We start from the raw sequence: 14,336 nt of genomic DNA, 5'->3' as shown, positions 1-14,336 counted from the left end.
TGTGTGACGCAGGTGCAGATGAAGCCCGGTGGTCCTCCAGCATCAGGGGTGGCTCTTCAGGGTCCAGAAAGCGAGTCTGTGCTGGTGAATCTAAGGGAGAACAAGGACATGTCATGAGCTAAAGTTTTCACACTGTCACTGTGCATGCCAGGCACCTTGGTGAGACATTGGAGATCTGCATCACGGTGCCATCTTCTTTCAATGATCAATGGGGACTCCAGGTTTGAGGCTCACATCAATGAAAAGAATGCACTAGAATGGTTGCACAATCCGAAACTCTCACCTCTGTGCACTGCACTCTTACCTTCATCTGGCACCCCCACCTCTCCATGCCTGGTTGCACAGGGAGCATGCCAGCTCCCTAGCTCCAGGATGTCCTGCTCGAACCTGGTGAGCAGCAGCAGGTTGGACAGGCCTCCACCTGTCTGTGACCTCTCCAATTGGTAATGGCTCGTCTTCTCCTAAAACAACAGAGGAGCATTGATTACTCCACTCTGGACCTGCAGCACCATTGCAGTCTGGCCAACGACAGCTGAGGAGCACCCCGCAGGGCACATCCTAGTCATGACCCTCGAGCCGCAAGGCACTCAGTGGAAGCAGCCAGGGCTCACCCCCTTGGCCAGCTCTGGCCTCATTGACAGTTGGCACTCAGACTCTAACACCCCTGAGCTCTACGGGGGAACGGCCAAAAATTAACACTTCTGCACACTGACCCATGCCAACACGGTACTCACTCTTCCTGAGGGCAGCAGGTCTTTGAACCTCTTCCAGCACTGCACCCATGTGCACCGCGCCACATTATGGCTGCTAACCAGTGCTGCAACCTCCTCCCATGCCGTCTTTGTGAGGTGCGGTGGCTTCCTCCTCCCATCTCTGAGGACAAGAGTGTCCCTCCTGGTACCCACCTCCTCCAGGAGGATCGTGAGGCACTCATCTGAAAAACAGGTGCCGAGTGTCCACCCAGCCTGCCCTCCTGCCTGGCGTCTGCGACTCCATAACTTGAATATTGAGAACACAGAGGAAGTGTTCTTCCGTGGCATACTTCCGAGGGCTGCCTGTGCCATTTTTATACCAGCCACCGGGTCGCCATTGGGCTCGGTGGCCAACAGCCACCCGCCCCCACCCGCCCATTCCCAACCACTGGAGAGCCACGATTCACACTGGGCATGCCTCAATTGGCCTGCCATCGTGAAATTGCGGTCATGGACCAATCGCGAGCAGTGGCCCATTTCCCAGTCGATCCCGGGCCCATCGATCGAACCCGTCCGCCAACCTGAAAATTCTGCCCATAATTTGTAATGGTCGAGAGCACAAATTTTCAGCTTTTTCATTAAGATTTACCCACAAGTGAAAGGGTCTGTGCTTTATAAAACACACTATCCTTTTTCAGATCCTCCTTCCCCGAATGGTAGTTGTAGCCTCCATTTTTGCTGCCTACACCTCTATCACTGCCACCTCTGCTGCTGCCACAGGCATTGCCTCCACCACTGTCTCCTCCTTGGCTGTTGCCACTTCTGCCGCCATTTCCTGCTCCTTGCTGCTGTTCTGCCAGGGTGATGTATTCTGGGGAAAATGTGAGTGACGCTTCACCAGGGGAGTTGGGGCACCAGTGCTGGGCAGACTCATGGAGCTGTCTGCGGTTCACATGTCCCCATCTCCAACTCTCCCCCTTGTTCTGCCAGGAGTCAAGACCACCCAATCCTCATGCTGGCCTGGACCCATTGCCTCCCCCTCAGGCATGCTAGAGGTGTACTTGCATGGACCTGTGTACCTGACCTGACCTCTCAGTCTCACAGAAACACAAGCTGAGCTGACCTCCCTGTAACCCACCACTGCCCCCCCCACCCCCCCCCCCCCCCCCCCCCCAACCACCCCCCCACCCAACCCCACACCCACCACCACTCCCCGCCACAGTGTCAGGCTTACATAGGCACTGCTGAGCTTCGGAGCACCCCTTGCCATCCAGCTGGGCCTGATTGATGCCGTCGGCCCAGACCACCCCAACGGAGAGAGTCAGGCTCCCCCTGCCTCAATGCTTTGCTGCCATTGCTGGTCCCACACCAGCCTGTTCACAATTTTTTTCTTCCTAGATTTCTATGGTATTGGAGGGCTTTCTGCTGCCTCTCTCTCCTTCCCTCTCTCACACACACTGTGCTCATTGATCCCCTCTCTCTCTCTCTCACACACTGTCTCTCTCCCCATCCTCTTTCTCTCACACACACACTCTGTCCATTAAACCCCACATTCTCTCTCTCCATTCTTCTCTCTTTCTGTCTCATGCTCATTCCTCTCTTGCTCTCTCACACATTCTGCCCATTAATTCCCTCTCTCTCTTACACTTGATCTCTCTCTGCCCAATGCTCTCTCTCTGTCTCTCTCTCTCTCTCGTGCTCATTAATTGCCTCTTTCTTCCTCTCTCTGCCCATTAATCCTCTCCCTCTCACACTCTCTCTTTGTCCATCCTCTCTCTCTTCCTTACACTCACTGCCCATTAATTCTCTCTCACTCTTACACTCTCTACCATTCCCCTCTCTCTCACACACTCTCTCTGCCCATTCCTCTCCCCCTCTCTCTCCTTTTAAGAAGAATGATACTTAAAGGTGCAGTTGCCCTGCACTATGTTAATAGCTACTTTTATCTGTGGCTATTTTTGCAGATTTATTTTTTGTAGTTTTTGACCAAGAGTTTTGCCTGGGATTATAATTGTTGCAATTATGATTTAGAAAATGAGCGCTGCAACAGAAACTATTTTTTTTTCCTGTCACATAGAGGATGAAAGTACAAATGTCAGGGAGCACACACTGTAAATATGGCAGGACTGTTAATATCTTGGACAGATGGGGCTGTGGATAAAGGTTTTTATCAACAAATGCCTGCCACCTGGCTCCAGAAATCTGCAAAATGGTCCAGGAGGAGTTTTTTTTTTATTTGGCTCCTTTTCTTTCTTTTCCCATGGCGCACTTGGTCATATCTCAAGGAAAACTGGATAGGTTCCTTTGCAGAATCATGCTTCGACCTGCTTCATTTTCCCATATCTGCTGCACCAGAGTACCTGGGCAGGATCAAGCAAACCTCTTCACAGATCTTCACATTTTACTCTTCAATGTTTCAGGGCATTGTACAAAAACAATCTTTTAAGTAAATGAAACTAGTTGTGCATGCGTTACACTATCATAAAATTTGGAGTTATTACGATTTTACATTATAAACCAGAATTCTTATGGAGCCTTTTCCAAGAAAGAAACAAAATACATCTTAGCTATGATAATTTTTTAGACATGTGTAGAATATATTCTTGGAGACAATGATGAATTATATATCAAAAATTGCAATATCAATACTGCACCTACTGAAGCAAGGTATAGAAGGGCCAATTTTATGCAATCACAGTCACAGGCAGAAACCTCACCTGCTGGAATATGTATCGGGAATTTCGACAAGCGCATCGCAAAGGTTTGTTGTCCATCATATGAAATAGTTTAATCACTGAGCAGTGTGTGGCTGAATTCCCAGTGTGTGCTCCCTGTGGGCCAGGTTTGGGTCGAAAATTGTGTGGAGTGGGTGCCGGAATTCCCAAAATCTCCCTAGCTGGCAAAACTCAATGTTGAAGTGAACATTCATAACATTCACAAAAATCAGGATAAATCTAACCCAACCAACCACTGCTCTATCAGATTTTCTCAAAGTGTTGCAAAATGTCACCATTTGGAGCTATCAAGTCACACCTACTTGCCAATAATCTGCTCAACAACATAGCAGGGAATTTTAAATTATTGGTAGATGGGAGCGAGGAGTCCGGCACTTGGAACCCGGAATTAAGTGCAGTGTGTCTTTGAGTGGCTTTTCAATCCAGCCACTGCAGTTGCATCTGATTTCCACATTTCCTGACCAATTAGGTTGAGCAAGCATGATGACATCCCACATTAGTTGATTTCAACTGCACTAATTAATGCAACACTGCAAAGATGGCATTTGATGGACTGTGGGGCAACAAAAGAACTAAGTGGTGTAGTGGCGTGCCAGTGTACCAAGTTCATGCCTCGCTTCACTGATGTCTTCCTGGTTTTAATGCTGCAGTCTGTCAGGGTCTTGTGGAGGAGATATACTTACCCACTGATGGGAGGAAAAAGCCTGTGACTGAAAGCAAAAAGGCATGGCTGGAGATTGCTCAGGTGGTGAGCAGCAGGAACGTGGTGCCACACTCCTAGATACCGTGTCAGAAGTAGTTTAATAACCTAAGTAGGGGCAGGAAAGGTGAGTACAATAACACATTCAACTGCATTCTGCACATCATGCTAACCACCTCACTCTTCCTTCTGAAGCCTACTCCTGCACATAATCTTCACACCAACTTATCCTGCATGTCCACCCACCCTTTCAATCTATGCACTAACTCACATTCTCATCTTCCCTTCCACCACTGACACTGACCCTCGTGTTAATGTATATTATGTCTCTTCTTCATAGTCACCCTCAATAAATGTCATCCATCTATACATTCAACATATTCCATTGCTCCCACTCATAAGTTTCTTCATTCCCTCTTCTTTCAAGAGAGGAGAGCACAGAACATCAATACAGACAGACAACTGGAGATGGTTCTGCACAATCCCGCTACTAACATCAAGAGATGTAAAGGTGCTGGAGATCATCAGTCCCATCATGCATGACCGTCATAGAATGGGGTCTCTCAGCTACCTGGTACCTACCTAATTAAATATCACCTATCCACATGTCAAAAAACATGTACTCATGTTAATTTGATATCATCAGCCAGTGAAATATGCAGTTACCTGAAAACATTCTGACCTTGACAATCCTAATTCATGTCTTTACATTCCTGCAGGGCCATCAAGCATCCCGCAGCAGGTGGTGTAGGAAGACGATGACAAAACCTCAGAGGAGGTGCACTCTGATGGTGCACCATCACAGGACCCGTGTCAGCCATTCACCAGCTCAGATACTCACACTTCACTCAGTGAGACTGGTGAGGAAGATGGTAGGGTTTTCACCGGTGAATCACATATCACAAGTGAGCAAGAGCAGATGGTGGAGACAGAGAGAGCAATGGAGAGTCTGCATTGGAGGGCACAGGATGTTCCAAGGTCTGCTTAATTGGATGCAGATGCTGAACCTCAGAGGCTGTCAACAAAGGGAATACTTCTGAAACAGCAGCAAGGAATGTGCAAGTTCGAGCAGACTTTCCAATCACTCTGTGTATGTTAGCAGAAAGATTTAAGGAGTCGAGTATGAGTAGGAAGATGCTGCAGGTGTTTGCAATGATGTCATCCATGGAAAGAGTGACCACCTGTATGGAGCATCCAACATGGCAATTGCACAGGTGCATACTGACCCTCACCAATGGCTTGCACCTTATGAATTCATCTTAAATAGGATTGATAAAACCCTAACCTTGGCCATTCATTGCCTGGCTGGTGTGTAGCAAAGTGCTCTCCAGCTTGTTGCTAGCTGGGGAGAGCGGGTGGGAGGAATGATGGTGAAAGGGGACATGGAAATGAGAACTCTGCTCAAAACACTGCCACTTATCGCCAGAGACCCGCTCCCCTACCTCAGTCAGCATGCCACTTGCTGCCTCATGCCCCAATGGCTGAGTCTTCCCAACCTGCACAGTTGCAGGTCGCACAGTCTTTGGCAATGCTGTTGTGGGCTCCAAAACACAGAGAACATAAGCCAAGAGCATGTCAGCAATGGAGGCAGGGATCTGAGTAGCCTTCTGCCAACTCTGCTGAAACAACTGGGGCTGCACCATGCAGAATTGCCAGGAGGAGGAAGAGGAAAGATTTGTAGATCAAGGTCCTTTCTTCAGAACTGGAGAAAGGTCCTTGATCTGAAACATTAGGCGGAGCCCTGTCACTGCAGGGCGTGGCTGTAAACCGCAGTGAGCCGTTCACAAGTCCATTGACTTGGACAGGACTGTAAGATCCCATAGGCATAAAATTCCATTCATAAACTCTGTTTCTCTCCAGACCTATTGAGTATTTCCAGCATTTTTTCTTTTATTTCAGATTTCCAGAATCCAAAGTATTTAGCTTTTGTTGTAGTGATAATTTGTAGTTGCTCAAGGGTATGCACATAGGTGTGTTAAACCATGTTAGAAGGTGAAGTTTTGTATAACACATCTGCAGACTGACCTATGCCAACACAGCACTCACCCTTCCTGAGCGCAGCGGGTCATTGAAGCGCTTTCAGCACTGCACCCATGTGTCATGGCTGCTAACCAGTGCTGCAACCTCCTCCCATGCCCTCTTTGTGAGGTGCATTGGCCTCCACTTCCCATCTTTAGAGACAACAGTGTCCCTCCTGGCAGCAGCCTTCTCCAGGAGGACAGCGAGGATTCATCAGAAAAATGGGAAGCCGAGTGCCCACCCAGCCTGACCTCCCACCTGCCGTGTCCAGCCGTACTCGACTCCCTTGGGAACACTGAACAAACATCCTTCCATGGCAGTCTTCCAGGGGCTGCCTAGGCCGTTTTTAAACCAGCTATTGGGTCCAATGGCAGGCCCCTGCCCATGCCTTCCCGGCTAGTGCGGAGCCGCATTTCATGTTGAGCAAGCCTCAATTGGCCCGCCAACATGACATTGCGGTCGGGGACCGATCGCGGGCCGTGGACCGTTTCCCGGTTGCTCCTGGGCCTGCCCACTGTGCCTGCCCAACGACCTCAAAATCCTACCCTTAGTCCTCAGCCACCACCCTGAAAACACCTCAGAAACTGGTAAGAAGAAGAAGAAGAGTCTCTGAAGAAGAGTCATACAGACTCGAAACGTTAACTCCGTCTTTCTCTCCACAGATGCTATCAGACCTGCTGGGTTTTTTCCAGCATTTTTTGTTTTTGTTTCAGAACCTAGTAAGTTTGCATTTCAGAACAGTTTGAACAGGTAGTCTAAGCAAAAGCCTTTCACACAATTCAGCAAGGAAACAGATGTGATCCTTAGCACTTCTTGGAATTTTGGCCATTTCCCTTGGTTGTCATTGTGCTCTTGTCTTGGTTTCACAGGTGAGGTTCAAGAAGCCCAGGAAACCTCTGCACACAGAGATAAATCCCAAAACTCTATTAAGGTAGCATTCAATGAGCTATTAACATATTTAGATTGCCAGCCTGTTTCTCCAGAGGGAGTTCTCCATATACCTATCGACATAGGTAGGAAGGAGCTGGCTTCCTGATGTACTGTCAATTTCAGTGCTTTTAACCATCACTCCAACCTGCTTCCAAACCCCCTGCTCTTGGAAAATAAAATTTCCCCACTTCATAAGCACCTATCTCTAAGTATAGCCTTGATGTGCACTAAATGCAAATGCTTAATGTAAAATTAGAGCTTGCCTTGACAACATGGCAGCTATTTTCTGTACTCTTGTAAAACTATGGCCAGTAGAGCTCAAGGGAGAATCCCTCCAGTAGCTGCAGTCATACCTAACACAAAATAAGGGGATAATTTTTATTGCAGATCAATCATTGCAACACACGGATATCACTGCAGAAGTTCCTCTCTTCCACATTTTCAGTTGCTTCATTAGTGACTTTCCTCCATCTTAATGTTGGGTTTAGGGCTGCTCACTGGCTGTTACACTGTGTTCAGCTCCACTCAACCCCTCCCCCAAGGAAGCAGCTTATAAGCCCATACCAGGTTGAAAGAGGAGGAAATCTGTCATCCTTACCTGGTTTGGCCTACATATGCCATTCAATAGTGTCATCATCATTGTGCTTTTCATCATCAGCAACTTGAACGTCACCATAGACCAGATGGTTTATTGAACTAGCCAAAGCAACATTATGGGCTGAATTTTCCCATCCCTGTGATGGCAGGCTTGGAGGCAGTGCAGCTGGGAAAACACAGGGAACAGCGTCAGGATGGCTCACTGATGCATTTCTGCTATCAGGGAGCTTTCCCAGTGCTGGGCTGGGAATCGGATTGGCTGTCCACTGCATGGAGGTTAATGCTGGTTAAAACCAGGGAGGCGTTGCCATCTTTTGCGGCCTTGCCAGCATTTTGCTGCTGGCAGAGCGACCCCCCAACTAACTTAATGGAGGTGGCCTGTCTGCAGCAGTTATGTGGGTGGTCATTGGAACAATGCCCCAATGACAGGACCATGCAAAGCTGCAATCAATGGGGAGGTGATGGTGTAGTAATATTGTTGCTGGACTAGTAATCCAGGGACCCACAATGATGCTCTGGGGACCTGGGTTCAAATTCTGCCATGGCAGATGGTGGAATTTGAATTTAATAAACAATTCTGGAATTAAAAGTCTAATGATAACCATGAAACCATTGTTACTGTTGTAAAAACCCATCTGGTTCACTCATGCCCTTTAGGGAAGGGAATCTGCCGTCCTTACCTGGTCTGGCCTACATGTGACTCCAGATCCACAGCAATGTGCTTGACTCTTAAATACCAGCCAGTGATGCTCACATCCTATGAATGAATACAAAAAAATCATGGCTGAACCCAATGCAATGGAGGGGTTTCCTCTCCATCCATACGGATCTGCCAGCCTAGACATTGTTTATTTCTGTGCTGCTCTGCAGGCCAGCAAGGGTGTTTCCATGCCTCTTCACAGTACCAAGCTGCCTCAGCAGTGGCCAACTCTCCCTGTCAAGGCTCCAGAGCTGCCGACCCTCTGATTGGAGTATCGAGATTTCGATTGAAGTATCGAAAGTCCGTCCGCCATTTCTAAGAAAGCGGCTTTCCCTGTTTCCCACTAATTGGCATCAGCAAAGAATGTTCAATGACATCAATAGGCAAGAGGACAGACTGTCACTGATATCATAAAACACCATGTACTTCCAGTAATAGCATCTGTTTTGAAATTTCAAGCTGAGTGGCACTGGTAATTTACTGTCCTATTATTTTAGTTATTGTTTTCTGTTCCAATGTGATTTATGTTGATAGCTGATAAACACTACTAAACTCTAAAGAAGAAAAAGCCTACAGCAGGAGCCAGACAACATCCTGACTTTAACTGACAAATGACAATTAACATTGCCTTATCTTGGAAAAGAGAAAGTCAGGCTATCATCCCTTGACATTCAATAGCATCATCATCATTGTGTTCTTCATCATCAGCAACTTGAAGGTCACCATAGACCAGAAGATTTATTGAACTAGCCAAAGCAACAATATGGGCTGAATTTTCCCAGAAAGTTTAAGAAAGTTGATAAACGCTTTAGTTCTTAGTTGTAACATTGATGATTTGTTTAACCAGGGTTTGGAAAGAAAGCTCTGGTAATATTACATGCTTAATGACTTCTTAAGAAGAATCTACAATGACATAATTGTGCATAATTTAGATCTTCAACTCTATCCCATTATCAGCAACAAATGTAAGAAGTTACTTCACTAGGCGAGGGAAGTATAGCGACTCAACTGATTGATTCTCCAGGGACAATCTTAGGTCATCTGTACTAGCCTTGACTCCCAGCACTGATAAAACAAACCTTGCAACTGTACTACTCCAGAGCAGGGGCCCACCTCAAACACTCAGTATTTGAGAACAATACGAGTGATCTAAATCTCCCAGAGGGATCAGAAGACATGTTGCATATACCAATAAACTGATTTTGAAAAGCATAGTGGTTTAATGTAAAAATCTGTGCTATACTGCAGATGGGGGAGATAAATCTGCACAAAGATCCATCTCTACCACCCCTCCATGCCACCCAAAGCACATAGTTCACTATCACAGCCTTTCTGTCAAATAAGGAGCTGCGTAGATACCAAAATCCCTATCCAGAAGGGGCAAAGACAAGTCAGGAAGCAAGAAATCCTGGACCATTTCCTACCAGCCCTTTTAAAAGAAAAGTTAACAAAGCTCTGGAAGCTGATCATTTATTAATCCTCTCATCATAATGTGGAGCATAATGATGGTGTACACAATGTGCATGGTACTGTTGAAGATCCAAAGATGGTGGATAATTTTTTAAAATGCACAAAATAAGAGGAAGTATTTTTTTTTAAATAATGTGCATGTGTTCTGTGTCCATCTAGACTTGGCAGGCAGTCACATATCAATAGGCCTGTTCATTCATGTAACTCTGCCCAAATATTGACAGTAGTTTCCAGGCTATAATAAATATTGCACCTCAGGCTATTGGAGTGACCTTGATTTTGTAATTATGGCTGCCACCCAGATCCTAAGTTACTTCTAAATCCCTCTGATTAATAATTTACCTCCTAGGCTTCAGCTGTGCTTACTCTTTGTGCAATAAGCTATACATATACTTTCATTTTGTTGCTAGCAGAAGATTCAGAACTTAATTTAAACTTATGAATAATGGCATTTTACTTTTTTATTCTTAAAACCTAAAACATTGGGGAAAAAGCTGGGCAAGTTTCCTCTACGCTTATGGGGTATTTAAATTTCACCTGTTATTTGTACAACTTTTACAACTTTCTCTTTGTAGACCCACACCCAAAATTGCTAAGCAAGTTCATAGCCAAAGCATGATACTTGCATCCAACTTCTTTTTAAACTGCTGTTGTGTATGAGCAGTTCAGGTCAAAGTTCAACATCCAGGTGCGGTAGGATTAGAGGCAGGGAATAATTGAACCAAGGTAGCGGAGGATCGGGAGAGGAGGGGAAGGAGAGTGAAGTGGAAAGGTAAGGGAGACTGGAGGAGTAGGGAGTAAGGGGGTGGGGGTGGGGGTGCAATGTGAACAAGGTCAGGGCATAATTGCTTCTCAGTTCTAGAAGATGGATACAATGAGTTGGGCTCAATTTTCTTCATGATGAAGCAGTGAAATGGGGAGACAGAGAGGCAAAAGAAGAGGAGAGTGGATGAGGTGAGGGTGATAGCAGGAGGAAAGAGGAAGGGGAAGGAAAGTGGACACAGCTAAGAGGGAGCAAAGGAGTATGGAGAAGGACTAAGTTATACTGTGCCTGGACTAATTGATGTTTCTGTCCAGTCAGGTGGGTTGCAAAGGGCAGGTTTTTGCCTCAGAGTTGGAAACATCATCCCTTCCCACCTCATACAAATGGTGGTGAATAGGTCTTGGTAGTGGGATCCGGAGTGCAGGATTTGCTTCCTTTTCTTTCTTTCTCTCCACGGCTCTGCCTCATCATTAAGAGGTTGTGACACAAAGTGTGCCGCAGCTCGATGGACAAATTATCACCATTTTGAATGATTGGTAGCAAGCTCCTCCTAGCCATTAATGTCAATGCTGCTGCACTTCAGGGAGTGAGTGTCTTTGAAGCATTTTCTTTATCCTCTCTTGGAATAATGGCCATTTGAGAGTTGAGAAAGCAGGACCTGGTTGGGGAGACTCTTGTTGGCTATCCAGAAACAGTGTCCATTCCAGGAGCTTGCAGGAATTTTGTCTGAATGCTTGTGGAGCTGGTTTCAAGAAGGACACTAGCATCTGTTTGATAATCCTCCTGTTGAATCCAAAGAGTGCAGCGTAGGCATTGCTGATGGAATTCCTCCAGCAATCTTATGTGTCACTGATATGCAGTCCAGGTCTCACTGCAGTACACGAGTGTGGTGATGATAACTGCTATGTATACCATGACTTCTGTTGACTTGCAGAGGTCTTTGTTGTCAAACACTGACTGTAGTTTGCAGAGGTCTGAGCTGGTGTATCTGATCCAGTGTTGGGTCTCCTTCTCAATGGTGGCCTTTTGAGAGAGGCGGCTGCCAAGGTATAGGAAGTGCTCAACATATTCCAGAGTCTCTCCTTCAATGTATACAGGAGATGGAATGTTTGGTTCTCCAGGTGTGGGTTGATATATGTGTTTTGTTTTGGCAACATTCAAGGACAAATCAAGTTTCTTGTATGCAGAATTGAAGAGATCGAGAGTAGCTTGCAAATCCAGTATAGAGTGGGCAATAACACTGCAGTCACCCGCAAACTGTAGATCATGTACGTCTGTGGTGATCAGTTTAGTATTTTAACGGAGGCAACTGAGGTTAAAGAGTTTTCCATCTAGGTGGTATTTAGTACTCACACCAGAGGGCAGTTGATCACTGATGAGGTGAATAGTCACTGTCAGGTAGACTGCAACTAGTATAGGGCCTTTCACACAGCCTTGCTTGACACTGGTCTGGATTCTGAAGGCGTCAATTTCAGGTCTCCCACTCAGGACAGTTGCAGTGATATCATTAGGAAGCAGTTGCAGGATTGTGATGAAATTTCCAGGACAATGAAACCTTTGGAACACAACCCAAAGAGCGTCGCAATTTACTGAGTTAAATGCTTTGGTCAGATCAATGAATGCAATGAAAAGTTCTGAGTACTATTCCTGACATTTTCCTTGTGCTGTTTCTCTATAACTTTAGATTTCAGAAACCAATTTTTATATCAGTTTTTAAACTTTATAATCTGGTAATGAAGTCTTTCACAATCCTATTGTCCCTGACCATTTTTTGTGTATTAGATAGAGGGATTCTGTTGAAATATGAAAGTGTATGTACCATGGGAATGTTGTGGCCATCCATTATTGCAAAGGTCAATAAATCTATAGCATTTCAATAAGCCATTCATCCTATCATGAGCTATAAGTTTACATATGATCAGCAAACTTGGAATTTTTCAATTGTGTTATTTTCTCTACAACTATAGGTTTCAGACAGCAATTTTTATATCAGTGTTTAAACTTTATAATCTGGTAATGACATCTTTCACAACCCTGTTGCCACTGAATCATTGGGTTCTAGAGAGAGGGATTCTGTTGAAATATGAAACTTGGGGCAGAATTTAGCCCTTGTCAGGTGGGCTTGGCGGGGGTGGGCGGGGGCAATCGGGAAGCCGACCGCTGTCCGCGATTGAGGCCGGAAGGCGATTTCACGCTGGTGGGACAATACAGGCAGGAGAATGCCTGTGCCTGAGCTGAGGGCACAGCATGCAGTCCAGTGGGCAAAGCTGCCGTCAATTGGTCAGGTGGGCTGGGGGTGGAAGCAGTGGGGTTTCAGGCAGCCATGCAGCGCACTAATCTCTGGCTATCCAAGTGATGGCCAGCACTCTCCGGGAATCATTAAGGGGGCTTCACACTTGACCAGGACAGGTTCTTAGTACGCCCACACTAACCATGTGTCTCTCTCTTTCATCCTGCAGGAGGAGTACATCGGGGTCATGGAGTCTGGTGAACTAGCTGTATGCCTGGTGGCTTACAGAGCATGAAGATAACGGAGGAGAGAGTGATGCAGGCTCCTGGCTGCACAGAGGCAAGAACAACAACCTCAGGAGAAAGGGGCGGCTCCCGCACACACTACCCAGGACCCACTGTGAGCTGTTGCAGGCCGGCGCCTAGCAGCACCCAGGGTCTATAGACGCCACCATTCGTTCCTGCAGCTGACTGAGAACCAGTGTTGCCGAAGACTGCGCATGTCTAGGGAACTGATCGGTCACATCTGCCAACTACTGCAGAACTTGGCGCCAAGGGGACATGGAGGGCATCCACTGCCAATGGATAAAAGTGAAAGTGACCGCGGTGCTCAATTTCTATGCCAGTGGGTCCTTTCAGGGCTCCACAGGTGACTTCTGTAGGATCTCTCAAGCCTCCGCCCACAAATGCAACCATGAGGTCACGGATGCCATCTTCTTGAGGGCACACAATTTTATGCATTTCGCCTGGGACTGGGACAGCCAGAATGCAAGAGCAATTGGATTCATCCAGATCTCGGGATTCCAATAAGTGCAGCGTGCGATCGATTGCACACATGTGGCACTCAGATCTCTGTCACAACACACAGTGGACTACATCACCGCAAGGGCTTCCATTCGTTTGATTTGCAGCTGCTGTATGACTACCAGAAACGCATCCTGCAGGTGTGCGCACGGTTTCCAGGGAGTGTGCACGACGCCTATATCCTCAGTCGTTCACAAATCCCTGGAGTCTTCTAGGGTCCACAGAAGCTGCAGGGGTGGCTCCTCGGGGACAAGGGCTACCTACAGAGGATGTGGCTGATGACACCTGTGTGGCGGCCGAGAATGCAGCAGAGCGATGTTATAATGAGGCTCATGCTGCAGCTCACAACTTGGTGGAGCAAACCATCAGGATGCTGAAGATGAGGTTCTGGTGTCTGGACCGGTCTGGTGGAGCCCTGTAATATAGTCTGCAAAGGGTGTCACACATCGTCATTGTCTGCTGTGCCCTTTACAACCTGTTGCTGCGATGGGGAGAGGAGCTGGCTAAGGAGGAGATGGAGGAGCTAGACGGCTCCTACAATGAGGAGGATACCAACGGGAATGAGGGTGAGGAGGTCCTTGGAGGTAACGATGATGGAGATGAGGACCTTGCACTGGCCAGACTAGGCAGGTGCACTCAGGAGGCTCTCGTAGCTGCCAGATTTGTGGAGGATGATGACAACATGCGGTGCTGTCCC

General features: G+C 46.9%; 1 protein-coding gene across 18 annotated transcripts in view; it reads right to left on the bottom strand.

The window, feature by feature from the left end:
- The window catches only part of LOC144682414 (uncharacterized), a 96,029-nt gene that overhangs the window by 4,894 nt on the left and 76,799 nt on the right, over positions 1-14,336 (bottom strand). For 13 of the 18 annotated variants that reach the window (XR_013577051.1, XR_013577044.1, XR_013577048.1 and 10 more), the window contains one exon: positions 305-461. The exons of 4 other annotated variants lie outside the window; for them this stretch is intronic. Coding sequence is in view for 2 of the 14 variants with exons in the window: in XM_078544827.1 (XP_078400953.1) it covers positions 305-461 (157 nt within the window). In the remaining 12 variants the exon portion in view is untranslated. Of the gene's footprint in view, positions 1-304; positions 462-7,338; positions 7,430-14,336 lie in introns of those variants that run through there. One more of the 18 variants, XR_013577036.1, reaches the window with a different exon arrangement.

Source organism: Cetorhinus maximus, chromosome 1, assembly GCF_964194155.1.
Source record: "Cetorhinus maximus chromosome 1, sCetMax3.hap1.1, whole genome shotgun sequence".
Classification (NCBI taxonomy): domain Eukaryota; kingdom Metazoa; phylum Chordata; class Chondrichthyes; order Lamniformes; family Cetorhinidae; genus Cetorhinus; species Cetorhinus maximus.
Note: the sequence above shows the minus strand (reverse complement) of the source record. Positions and strands in the feature narration are given on the sequence as shown.